Below are 11,992 nucleotides of genomic sequence, written 5' to 3'. Positions count from 1 at the left end.
GACAGTTTTTCTACCCAATAATTAATTTTATTTTCTACTTCATTTGTTATCACACGTTATCACACGCATTGCGTGCATGTAAGACTAGTATCTTATATTAGAAGTTGGTGTTACAACCTAAACCGCTCAAAAAACCTAAACGCAATCGACCCAAATTCAAGCCCAACCCAAGCCTCAACCAACCATGACATCCAAGCCCAGCTGGATGATTCTTTGGCACAAAACTTGGCCTGGCCATCGTCAACTCTACTCAGAATAGAAGTAATGCTCTCAGATTTGAAATGAGACAAAGTAAAAGGTGTTATTTTCTAATATTCCTCAACTGTACCAGAAATAGCCGTTATCACGGGAAAGAATAAAAACTGCTTTCCAGTTTATTATATGATCATTATAAAAAAAAAAAAAAAATGAAGAAGAAGATGTTTGAGTTAAAAAAATGTCCTACATTTCCTCGAGAACAAGAAAGTAGGCAAGCAGCTAGCACATAGCATTGGTATAACTTGTGGACAACACAATTTGTGGTCCACTTGCATGTGGGCTTTTACGTTTAGTGGTTGGATGTTATGTTTTCACTCAAACATTTTAGGCAAAGATATCGTATTTCTTTTATACATCATTGTTATTTTTTTTTTGAAGGGAATACATCATTGTTATTTGTAGGAATTACAACGGGTCGGACTTAGATCGGATTATGCATAATCCGACTCCGACCCTACAGAAAGTCGGATTTAAAATCTGAGTCCGACTCCGACATCCGATTTTGAAATTCCGAATCCGAACCGACTTAAAATCCGAACACCCGACTCCGAGATCCGACCAGACTTAAAATTCGGACATCCGACTTAAAATCCGAACATCCGACCCCGAACCTGATCCGATTTATTTTTCGTCCAATTTTATAATAGAATAGTCTTCTATAATACAATAATTTAATCATTAAAATTTATTCTAATCATCATATGGAAATCTTATATAGTACAAATAATCTAATTATTACTATTATTTTTAACAATCATTATTGGAAAATCCTATATAATACAAATGGCTGAAAGTCGAAGTCAGATTATACATAAATAATACATTACATAAATAAGAAAAAAAGGATTGATTGACTCAAAGTCGGAGTAGGGTTCGGATGTCGGATTATTTTATGAGATTCGACTTCGACCTTCCTCCGACTCGGAATCGGATTTTTTAAACGAAGTTGGAGTCGGATAACTTTTTTGTCGGAGTCAACTCGGATTTTTTCCTTTGGTTCAGAGCGGACTAGGGTCGGATTTGGACTGAATTGCCATCCCTAGTTATTTGTTTGATATCGTTAAGATTACATGTTTTTTTAAGAAATATACCCAAAAAAAATAAAATATATAGATTAAAAAGAAACGAAATATAGATGATAAGAAATTTTTTGAATTGTCTTCACACACAGCTCCGTCCCAAAGCTATAGTTTAGTAGTTTAGGGTCTGTTTTTTTCGGCATAAAACAACTGAACTGAATTGAACTGTTTGAACTGAACTGAAATGAATAGTGATACGTGAGAGTAAAAATATTGTCCTTTGTCCAGAGCTGAACTGAAAATAAGTTGGGGAGAAGACTCTTAGTACTATAGTTTTTTTTTTTTTTCTGAGTAGAAATTTGTAGTTCCATAAATCGATTTACTTTAGTAAAATAAAAGAGAAAAGACTAAATGAAAACGGTGGAAAACAGAAAAAAGAGAAAAGCTTGAGATTGTCACGGCATCTTTCATGGAAAGGGCAATAGTGAGGTGAGCACATTGAAGTCCAAAACAACAAGATAGTTAGAAGTTAGGTTAGTGCATTTATTTACGCTATTTAATTCATTCTTTTTTTTAATATATAAAATCATTAAAGAATATGAAACCATGCCTTGATTGCTATAATTTGTTGCCAAAAGAAAAGTTTGCTATAATTAATGTTTAATTTACCATAATAATTGCAACATTAAAACATGAATCAAATAGGATGAGAGAACGTGAAACATGACTCATGTGCTTACGTAATAAAATAAAACTTTCCTTCTATAAGAACTCGTTAAAAAAGATATGTTACAAGTAGTATGAAATATCATTAAGAAGAAGATAGGAGTATATTGCAATTTGCAACTTTACAAGTAAGTATTCCCTCTTTTCATCTTTAATTACAACGTTTCCTTTATTTGAAAATTACGTACTAATTGTAACATTTCTTATTTATTAACATTTTTTCTCTAATTTTCTCTCTACTATCACATAGATCTACCTTTTATTTATGGAAAATGATATACATAACCCTAAGGACTATGTATAAGAAGCTTAAAATAGAAATATAAATTTGAATCAAGCATTTATTATCTCAAATAATGTGAAATTTTGTCATGAATTCATAAACTATTTCCATTTTAAGACACGTATTTAATGCTTATATGTAGCCCTTATCCCTTAGGATTACATATAACATTATCCTTTATTTATATCTCCCTATCTCGTCTTCACATGTCTTTTTTTAAAAAAATCAATCGCTAATGTTGCAATAATAATAGAACGAATATAGTATTGTTTTTCAAATATTTAATACCCCTCCTCCCACCCAACTAGCAAACACTTCACTTCACAACTACAAATCATTAAACACCCTCAGTCCCTCACCACCAAAAAACCAGAACACCCACCAAAAAAAACAGGGCAAAAAAACAGGGGAAAGAAAGATCAACAGAAGAAAAAAATGGCGATTTCCTCGAAAACTACGATGTGGGTAGTGTTGATTTTTGGCCTAATATCAATCGGAAGCTTGAATGTGAATGCACAATCTCCTGCGCCAGCGCCGGGGCCAGGAACAGATATGGCGTCAGACTGTATGACACTGATATACAATATGTCAGATTGTTTAACATATGCTGAAAAAGGCAGTAAATTAACAAAGCCTGATAAAAATTGTTGTCCTGAACTTGCTGGAATGTTGGATGCAAACCCACTTTGTTTGTGTCAATTGCTTGGAAAAAGTAAGGATTTTCCTGTGGATTTGGATCTTAAGAAAGCTCTTAAATTGCCTTCTGCTTGTTCTCTTCAAACTCCTGATGTTAGCTTGTGCTCAGGTTTTTTTCTCTCTTCACTTTCTTTCAATTTATTATGGTTTGGTTTTTGTTTGTTTGGTTGTTTTTGGGTTTATACTCTCTCCGTGTCTGAATAAATGATACAGTTTTCACAAAAAGCTCTTACTCATTCAAATGTATGGTCGTGTTCGTTGAAATTATACATTGTGTCCTCGTCTCGATTGTTATGAGTCAAATTCCGTTAGTGTTATGTGTTAAAAATTCGAATTTTGCGGTTTGAATCGATTTAATTAGCTAAATTCCGTGTTATAAAGTGGAAAAAGATTTAACACATAAACTTATGTAGATATGTGTTCCCACTTCATAATGTTTCATAATGTAGGTGATCATAGACCGGGCCGGCCGGGCTTTGGCAGATATGACCCTTTTTGGGCCAAAAAATCCGCGCCAAAGCCTGGTATTTCGGGCTAGGTCGAAGTTTGACCTATTTTTCCAAATTTAGGTTGTCTATAGTTCGAAATTTTTGCCAAAAAAATCAGACCGGGTCGAAAAAAATGTGCGCAAACCCCGTCCAAATCGGGCCGGTGGCCGGGCTAAACTTGATTATCTGTACTTCATAACAAGAAGTTGAACTAATTAGATCGGTTTCAAACCTTGAAATGATATTAGGAAAGCCTTTATTAATGAAAAGATCATGGTACCGAGACACGTCCAAAACCATACGGTTTCTTTATGGATTGGAGACTATACATGTAGTTTTTTCTGGACACTTTGCTCAATTTCCCTAGAATGAATACATAGTTTGGCTCAAGTGATTGACACTCAAACCCAGAGTCACATGATTTGGCCACCCAACTCTAATCTCTTGCCTCATTGAACATTAAGAAATGTGCCTCTGCTCATTTACTTTCAAACCTTACAACATACTCGGTGCGTTGTTTCATTGCTACATTTTTTTTAAATGGTTTTTTTAATTACTATATTTTTCGGGATGTGCTATATACAGCAAAAATAAAAGACTAAATACAACAAAACATATTAAAAGACTAACCTATCCTTTGGGGAGGTCATCTATGACAAATGATCACTTTTTTCCATTATTTTACATTAAATAGCCAAAAAGTACTACCCAAAAAGCTTGAAATTGACATTGCGTAAATTGTTGTGTTGTGCATACAACAATGTAGCAATAAAAAAAAACGAAGGGAGTAAACGGTAATCACATTTTTTATTCACTATTGAACGAGTTCGTTAAAATAGCCTTTTTCCAGAAAATTGTGCCTTAACGGCCCGTTTGGTAGTTGGTAATAAATGATGGTAATGGGAATGAATTTGTGTGCAAATTTGTGAAAAATATCATTGTCCATTCCCATGGTAATGCTAATTTGTCCTAAAGTGTCCACTTTCCTTCTTGAATTTCCATTCCCATCCAATACCACCTTGTAGGGTGGTAATGAGTGGTAATGAAAATTGCTTCCCCTTGGAGACAAAAACACAAGTTTAGGGGTGAGATTGCTTGCCCATGGAGAAAAAAATGTCTCCCTATGGAGATTTTAAGGGTGCTTCCCTAATAAAATTACACTTGAAATTCATTCCTATTACCACAATTTATTAACGATTACCAAAGGGGCCGTAAAGGTTGAAGTTCAGAGTACAGATTTATGATGCAGATTACAATCAATTCAACAAAGTACAACACTATAACACACCAAGTCAATTATATTCACCAATTTACAGTATCAATCAATGACATTTAATGGAGTCCATGAGACTTCATTTCTTTCAAATTAAGATTCCCAACAACACAAGCTATAGTATGGTGAGGGCTTGTACCACATGATGATGCCAAGAACTCTTAGTTGATCCCTAGACTTGGATTAAGAGTGTGTTTCTGATCTATAACGGCCTTATATGAATTCAAGGAATCGCCAAAATACGCGTATATCATATACCTAATTTAATCCATATGATCTTTAAATTGCTTCAAGATTGGATTAAGAAATCTGATCCCAGGGTGTGTTTTATCGTAGCTTGAATAATGCTTAACTTTCTTTATGTCTTGATTATGCCATGTGAAATTTCGACTGACGTATATACTTCCTCCGTTCTTTTTTAATTGCAATGTTTTCCTTATGCTATATGCGTTTCTGTAAAATTTGTACCGATTTGAGGGATAAACTAATTTTACCAATTGTGTATTTGTTTCAGCCGTTGGCATCCCAGTGGGCGCACCAGCAGGAGCACCAACATCAAGTGAAGGACCTTCTTCATCATCATCAGGTTCTCCACATTCTTTATTACATTGAAAAAGAACAAGAAAACCTTAAAAAAGTTCTTGTCTTCCAAGATTAATATAATTATTATTTCCTCTCAAAATATACATATTATTAGAATAGGCGGTTTAATTTTAACATAAAATTAGATGAATCTAATACTTAATTTTTCTAACGAGCCCATTTTATCTCTCTAACCTAACACTATTCTAGGTATCCCTCCTTTCTTTGTTATCGAACTACGACAGACAATTTCAAAAAATAACTCGGTAGTCTAATACTGAAACGGATTAAACTAGTCGCTAAATGGATAAACTAGACACTGGACGGGTTAAAGAATATCATTACTGTATCGATTAAAATAGTCACAAAATAGATTACACTAGTCACAATATTAAAAAAAAGGTGGCATGTTCTCTTCTTAATATTTAGCTTGAGTGATACCTAATTTTAAATTAAAAGTAGACGATCTCTTACAAGACCAACTACTCAAAATATTGTTATTATTTTGTGCAGCTGGGATGTCGCCGGAGGCCGCAGAGGCTGCAGGAGGGAGAAATGGAGCTTCAAGTGCACATTTCAGTGTGGCTTATCTTATTGCTGGCTTTACAATGGCATTCACATTGCTCAAACTTTGAAGTGTTTTTCATCTGTTCTCCTCCAATTACCATGTTGCTTAATTACATTTATTTGACCATTCACATTTGTATTTGTACTGCTGAAATGTGTTACTGTACTTAATTCTAGTTTCCAGTTTAAGTTTTAAATATTTATAATAATAATAATAATAATACAATTGTTATGATGATGTAGGAGATTTTATTCATCCATAGTCCCTTTTCACCTCTCATAAATCATAATGTTACTACATGATTAATGACCTTTTTTTTACTTTCTCTCTAGTGATGTGGGAATGATTTACCACCATGTGTGCTCATCAATGCATTATTGGCCTTCTAAATGCTCTGCAGGATTCTGGGTGGAACTTGCATAAAGTTAAGATACAGTACAAAATAGGAACATATGTCCAAAACTAATTAGTATTAAAAATAAGATTTGATAAAATTTTAATGGGTAAATATATTTAACACAATTTTCGTATAATAAATATTGTTTGCGTATTTAACAAATATTATTTGTGTTTAATGTAACGAAGAAGGGGAAAATAACACAAGCAATATTTGTATGTATACACAAAAAATATTCTATTATATATACAAACAATATTTATTACACGAAAAATCATGTTAGTTGTATCTACGCCTGAAATGTTTATCATACCTCATTGAAAATTAACAACTTGTAAAACACCATCTTATTATTTTTTTTTTTTTGCAAAAAGTAATTTATAAAATGTCATGCATTGCAAACCACTAACTTATGCCAGATTCTGGGATAATGACATGCTTTTCGGCATGGACCTTCCACTTGACATGCACATAACAATTGAAAATTTTATTTTACTATTATTGAAAACCTATTATGTCAATTTTGGCATAAGAATATAAGATTATCCCATGGGGAACGTTTGGATTTCAAAAGTACTCCTGGGTTATTATTACCTTAGATTATGGCTATTTGGGTTATTCCTGGAATTTATCGATCACGACAATAGTTTTTTATTGGAAACTTATCAAAACTACTGTTGAAAAATTGACACTCTTCACATTTACTTAAAACGCCTTTTACTTGTTATTTTGCGTTTTTTCAATTTATCCTTGAAATAGCTTTGACGATCGTCATAAGCCTGATTTTAGGCATGAATATGTTTTCGAATGATTGTCTACGGCCCAAGATATATTTGGAGGGTTGTTGCATGGACTATATAAAAGTCCAAAAGTATATTATAATCTTCAAATTTGCCTATTTTGGAACCTTTTTTTTTGGCTCAACAATGTTTTTATTTTTTATTCACGACCTTTTTAAGGATTCCTTGCGATGACATTATATAGTTGAGACTGAGACCCTCTATATTGTCATAACAAAATACCTTTTACGACTTTCCAGTACAATTCCAAAATAGCTCTATTGACCATCATAACTCATAAGGCTGATGTTAGGCATATATAAAATGACTCGCAAGTGATAAGAAATTTAGGACCCTTTGCATTGTCATGAAATGTCTTTTATCGTTAATTTTGTTATCTTTCATATCAACCCCAAATAGTTACAAATATTATTAAAAGTGATGGTTTGATTTTAATATAAAAGTTGACCTAGTCACTAAATGGATTAAACTAGTGACTTACAGAAATTAACTTAGTCACTATTGGGCTAATTCTCTTTATAATATTGGGCTTACGTTGCCTAATTTTAATTTAAAAGTAGGTGATCTATTACAAGACACACTCAAATAGTTATTATAGTTGTCATGAACTTGTTCTTAGGCGTGTATGTGAAAGCTTCATGTAATCTTAAAATGCATCCTGAATTTTTGTTGCACAAACTGGCAAACCTCGCAACACACAAATGTACATAAGCGTGTATTATAACTTAATCCCTACCCCAAATATCGCAGTTAAGAGGATTCAACCTTGTAAGTTGTAACCTTAATTCTCGTTCTACTCAACCCATGACCAACATGAGCTCAAACCTTCCTTTGTAACTCCCTGAACTTCTACGTAGTGGCTCCCTTCCACGATTCATTTCATAGGGCACCTCAAAGTGGCTCAATGTCATTATATTCCATCCATATCCCAAAAAGCAAACTTGGTTGTGCAATATGAAATCTATCTATACAAATATATTAAAAGGTGTGCATAAGAGTGTCTACGCGCCACGTGGCACCCTCCTTCTGCCACTAGAAGTTTGTCACGTGCTTGTTAATCAACAATTAGTCAGGTGATCATAATTTGAAAAAATATACATGTTAAAACTTTGACTCGAACCCCTGACCTCAGGTTAGGATTTCCAAAGACTCACCATCTCATCTAACATCTTTTAGTGATTCGTATATTTCCACAAAATTATAAATTTGTGTTGTAATTAGTAATGTGACAATAAATTTCTACTTCCAGCCATACCTTTATTTTGCTTATTTGATTTCTTTTTTGCAATCATCTCCTTGCTCCATCTCCCCTTTCGAGATTGACCATGAATGTGCACTAGTGGAAAAATGAAGAAGGGCTGCGCTAAAAAAGGCATGTAGGGCTGCGTTTTTTGACAGCAGCCCTTTCAGTAGCAGCCCTTCACTTTTTAAGTAGGGCTGCGCTAGTTAGGAAAAAGCGCAGCCCTTCTAGACCAGAAGGGCTGCGCTAGTTAGGAAAAAGCGCAGCCCTTCTGGGCTAGAAGGGCTGCGCTTTTTCCTAACTAGCGCAGCCCTTCCTACCAAAAAAAAAATAAAAAAAAAAAATTTTTTTTGTCATTTTTTTACTCATAATCTCACGTTTTCTGAAATTAAACAGAAGAGAAGAGAAACGAAACGAAAATACTAAACCCAAAACAATAAAAAGAATGAAACGAAAATGAAAAAAAGGAACAAAAAACTAATATACAAAGAGAAGTATACAATAAGTATACAAGAAGTATACAAGAACATTAATCAAAACAAAGATGAAAATACAAGAAATTATATACAAAGAGAAGTATACAAGAATATTAATCAAAATAAACAAAGAGAAGTATACAAGAATAACATTAATCAAAATAAACAAAGAGAAGTATACAAGAATAACATTAATCAAAATAAACAAAGAGAAGTATACAAGAATAACATTAATCAAAATAAACAAAGAGAAGTATACAAGAATAACATTAATCAAAATAAACAAAGAGAAGTATACAAGAATAACATTAATCAAAATAAACAAAGAGAAGTATACAAGAATAACATTAATCAAAATAAACAAAGAGAAGTATACAAGAATAACATTAATCAAAATAAACAAAGAGAAGTATACAAGAACATTAATCAAAACAAAGAGAAGTATACAAGAACATTAATCAAAACAAAGAGAAGTATACAAGAACATTAATCAAAATATATAAACAAAGAGAAGTATACAAGAACATTATAGATCTGAAAATACAAGAACTACAACCTAATAATGTTTAAATACATAAAACAAAACCCAAATACATAATTTAAGGGAAAAAAAAAATTTCGGAAAAACTTAAAATGGGTATTTGGAGGCTTAAACGAACTCGGATGGCTTAAAAAGCCTAAACATCACGGCGTAGCAGTGAGTTTGACTCGTTGGCTCGTTCCGCTTCCGAAAAGGTATCACAATAGGCAATCGGACTCCGTCGCCATGTTTAGTGCAAATCATTTCAAGGTTTTTGTCGCAAATGTTTATGGGAGTTTTTGAGAGAGAAGAGAGGATGAGAGAGATGGAGGAAAGGAATAATGAGGGACGTGAGAGAGGAGAGAGAATGAGGGATAATATATTTGACGAATCCCCGCTCAATATTTCAAAGCCCGCGATTCCGAAATTTCAAATTTTTTCAGGAAGGGCTGCGCTTATTTAAAAAAGCGCAGCCCTACTAGTGAAGGGCTGCGCTTTTAAAAAAAAGCGCAGCCCTTCACTAGTAGGGCTGCGCTTTTTTAAATAAGCGCAGCCCTTCACTAGTAGGGCTGCGCTTTTACGAAAAGCGTAGCCCTTCCTGCCAGCCCTTTATGTTTTTTCCCCTAGTGGTGAGAGTCCTCTACTTCGTAAATAATGGTAGTTTCACAAATTATTCTTGATGCTAATCAAATCTTATTGTTTTTGTTCGAGAATACGAATCAGGAGATGAAGTTTAAAGCTTAGAAGGCAACTCTCATAAAGAAGGTCAGTGAAATTGTTAATAATAACACAAATTCCTTGATTGTGAATATCATTTATTTCTTTTTTTTTTTTTTTGACGGAAATCGTAAAGATTTTATTAAACTGGTGGTTTATCAAAACTTACAGCATTATCAACCTCAACAGGTGACTCCTCTATCCACACTCTAAAATCCATAGTAGCTTTACACATTTGAGCTAAAAGATGAGCCACTTTGTTTCCTTGTCTCTTGACATGGGAAAAAGATAGAGATGAGCAATGTGTGGACAAAGCAAGTATATCAGCTACTATCTTCCCAAAGGGAGATATCTCACATATTCTGGACTGTAAGTGATTGAACAATTTTTTGCAATCAACCTCCACTATCAAATTCCGCAGACCTGCTTCGACAGTAACCTGAAGCCCATGTCGAGCGCTTAGAGCTTCAGCTATTTCCACATTTTCAATGCCTCTCATACCGCAGCTAGTAGCCAACATGACATCCCCTTCACTATCCCGAACCACTCCTCCCATTCCTATGCCACGGTCCTTAATCATTGCCGCATCAGTATTAAGTTTATACACCCCCTCCATTGGAGCACCCCACCTCACCTCCATCTCCTCTCCTTCCTCCCGTTTATCCACACACTCCTTTTCCCTGTTGAACTCCACAACCCCCCTAACTGCTCTATTAGCCACCTCCATAAAATCGAACCGTTTCCCCTCGAAAACCTTCGCATTTCTCCCTATCCAGATATTCCAACACAAAAACCAAAACATCGCCCACCACTCACCTTCTCGCTTCCTCACTAGTAGTGCTTCCACCCAATCCCGAAAGGTCCCTCGAAAACCTTCGCATTTCTCCCTATCCAGAATATCATTTATTTCAAGTGTGCTTTTATGTGCCATGTGAAACCTTTCCTCTTGCACAAGAATTTTATCGTGCGTGCAATGAACCAACAGTAGGTTGGTCATCATATTTTATGGAAAAAATATATTGATATTTTGGATCGACCCCATCACCTACTAATAAGTATTAGGAAAAATTGTCAGAAACTACCTATTAAAGACGCTTTTTTTAAAAAAACTACCTTATATCATATTTATTTTACAAAACTACCTTATAAGTGGAAAAAATTTAAAAAGCACTACCAAATGTAAAATTTAGTAACCATGGTTAACTATTCTGTTTGAGAACCGAAAGTTGGCCGAATGATTGTACAGAAAACATCAATGTTTGGTTTTTTTTTTCTAATCAAGTTCATTATCTCATTCTTCTACTTGAGAGTTTAAATTAAGATTTTTAGGAGATTCTCAAAAGATTCTAATGGTCTCCTGCAAAAGTTGTTTTGTTCTTCCATTTAATTGTATTTTTTACTTATTAAGGTATAAAATGTGTTGGTGTAATGGTGTTTGAACGTCTATATCTTGCCTGTCTAGCAGTGTTTTAGATGTACATCTTGTCTCTCTCAAAGTAGTGTAAAGCTACATACATCTAGACCCTGTTTTAGCTAGATTTATTTTGGGTTATCATCTGCGTAAGAATTGCACCCAAACATTGATAATTTTTCATACATTAGTTCCTTTTCCTTGTCAAGTGATAAAAGGAGTCATAGAAGCTTTCACTAGCTTGCAAATGGTTATATGCTTGAATTTAGCATATTCTCATTATTAATGTACCAAACTTTTTATTTGCTGCATAGCCTGGAGCTCAAAGGCAATTTGTTTACCCCAACCTACAATAAATGGATCTTTGTCTTAATGACCTAGATGCAATTTGATGCTCGTGTACCTCGTTTGAATATTGAAAGAAAGTGAAAAAATGCTGCAGTGAGAAAAAAATTTGACCATGGTTAGTAAATTTTACATTTGGTAGTGCTTTTTAAAAAATTTCCACTTATAAGGTAGTTTTGTAAAATAAACGTGA

General features: G+C 33.9%; 1 protein-coding gene across 1 annotated transcript; it reads left to right on the top strand.

Annotated features, from left to right (window-relative positions):
* Positions 1 to 2,571: 2,571 nt before the first annotated feature.
* Positions 2,572 to 6,130, top strand: LOC104899919 (non-specific lipid transfer protein GPI-anchored 2). Its single transcript, XM_010687209.4, has 3 exons — positions 2,572 to 3,091; positions 5,258 to 5,329; positions 5,839 to 6,130. The coding sequence occupies exons 1-3, from the start codon at positions 2,722 to 2,724 to the stop codon at positions 5,958 to 5,960; spliced, it is 564 nt and encodes a 187-aa protein (XP_010685511.2). The 5' UTR covers positions 2,572 to 2,721; the 3' UTR covers positions 5,961 to 6,130.
* The last annotated feature ends 5,862 nt before the right edge of the window (positions 6,131 to 11,992 follow it).

This window comes from Beta vulgaris, chromosome 7, assembly GCF_026745355.1.
Source record: "Beta vulgaris subsp. vulgaris cultivar EL10 chromosome 7, EL10.2, whole genome shotgun sequence".
Classification (NCBI taxonomy): Eukaryota; Viridiplantae; Streptophyta; class Magnoliopsida; order Caryophyllales; family Amaranthaceae; genus Beta; species Beta vulgaris.
This window is presented reverse-complemented; position numbering and strand designations above follow the sequence as displayed.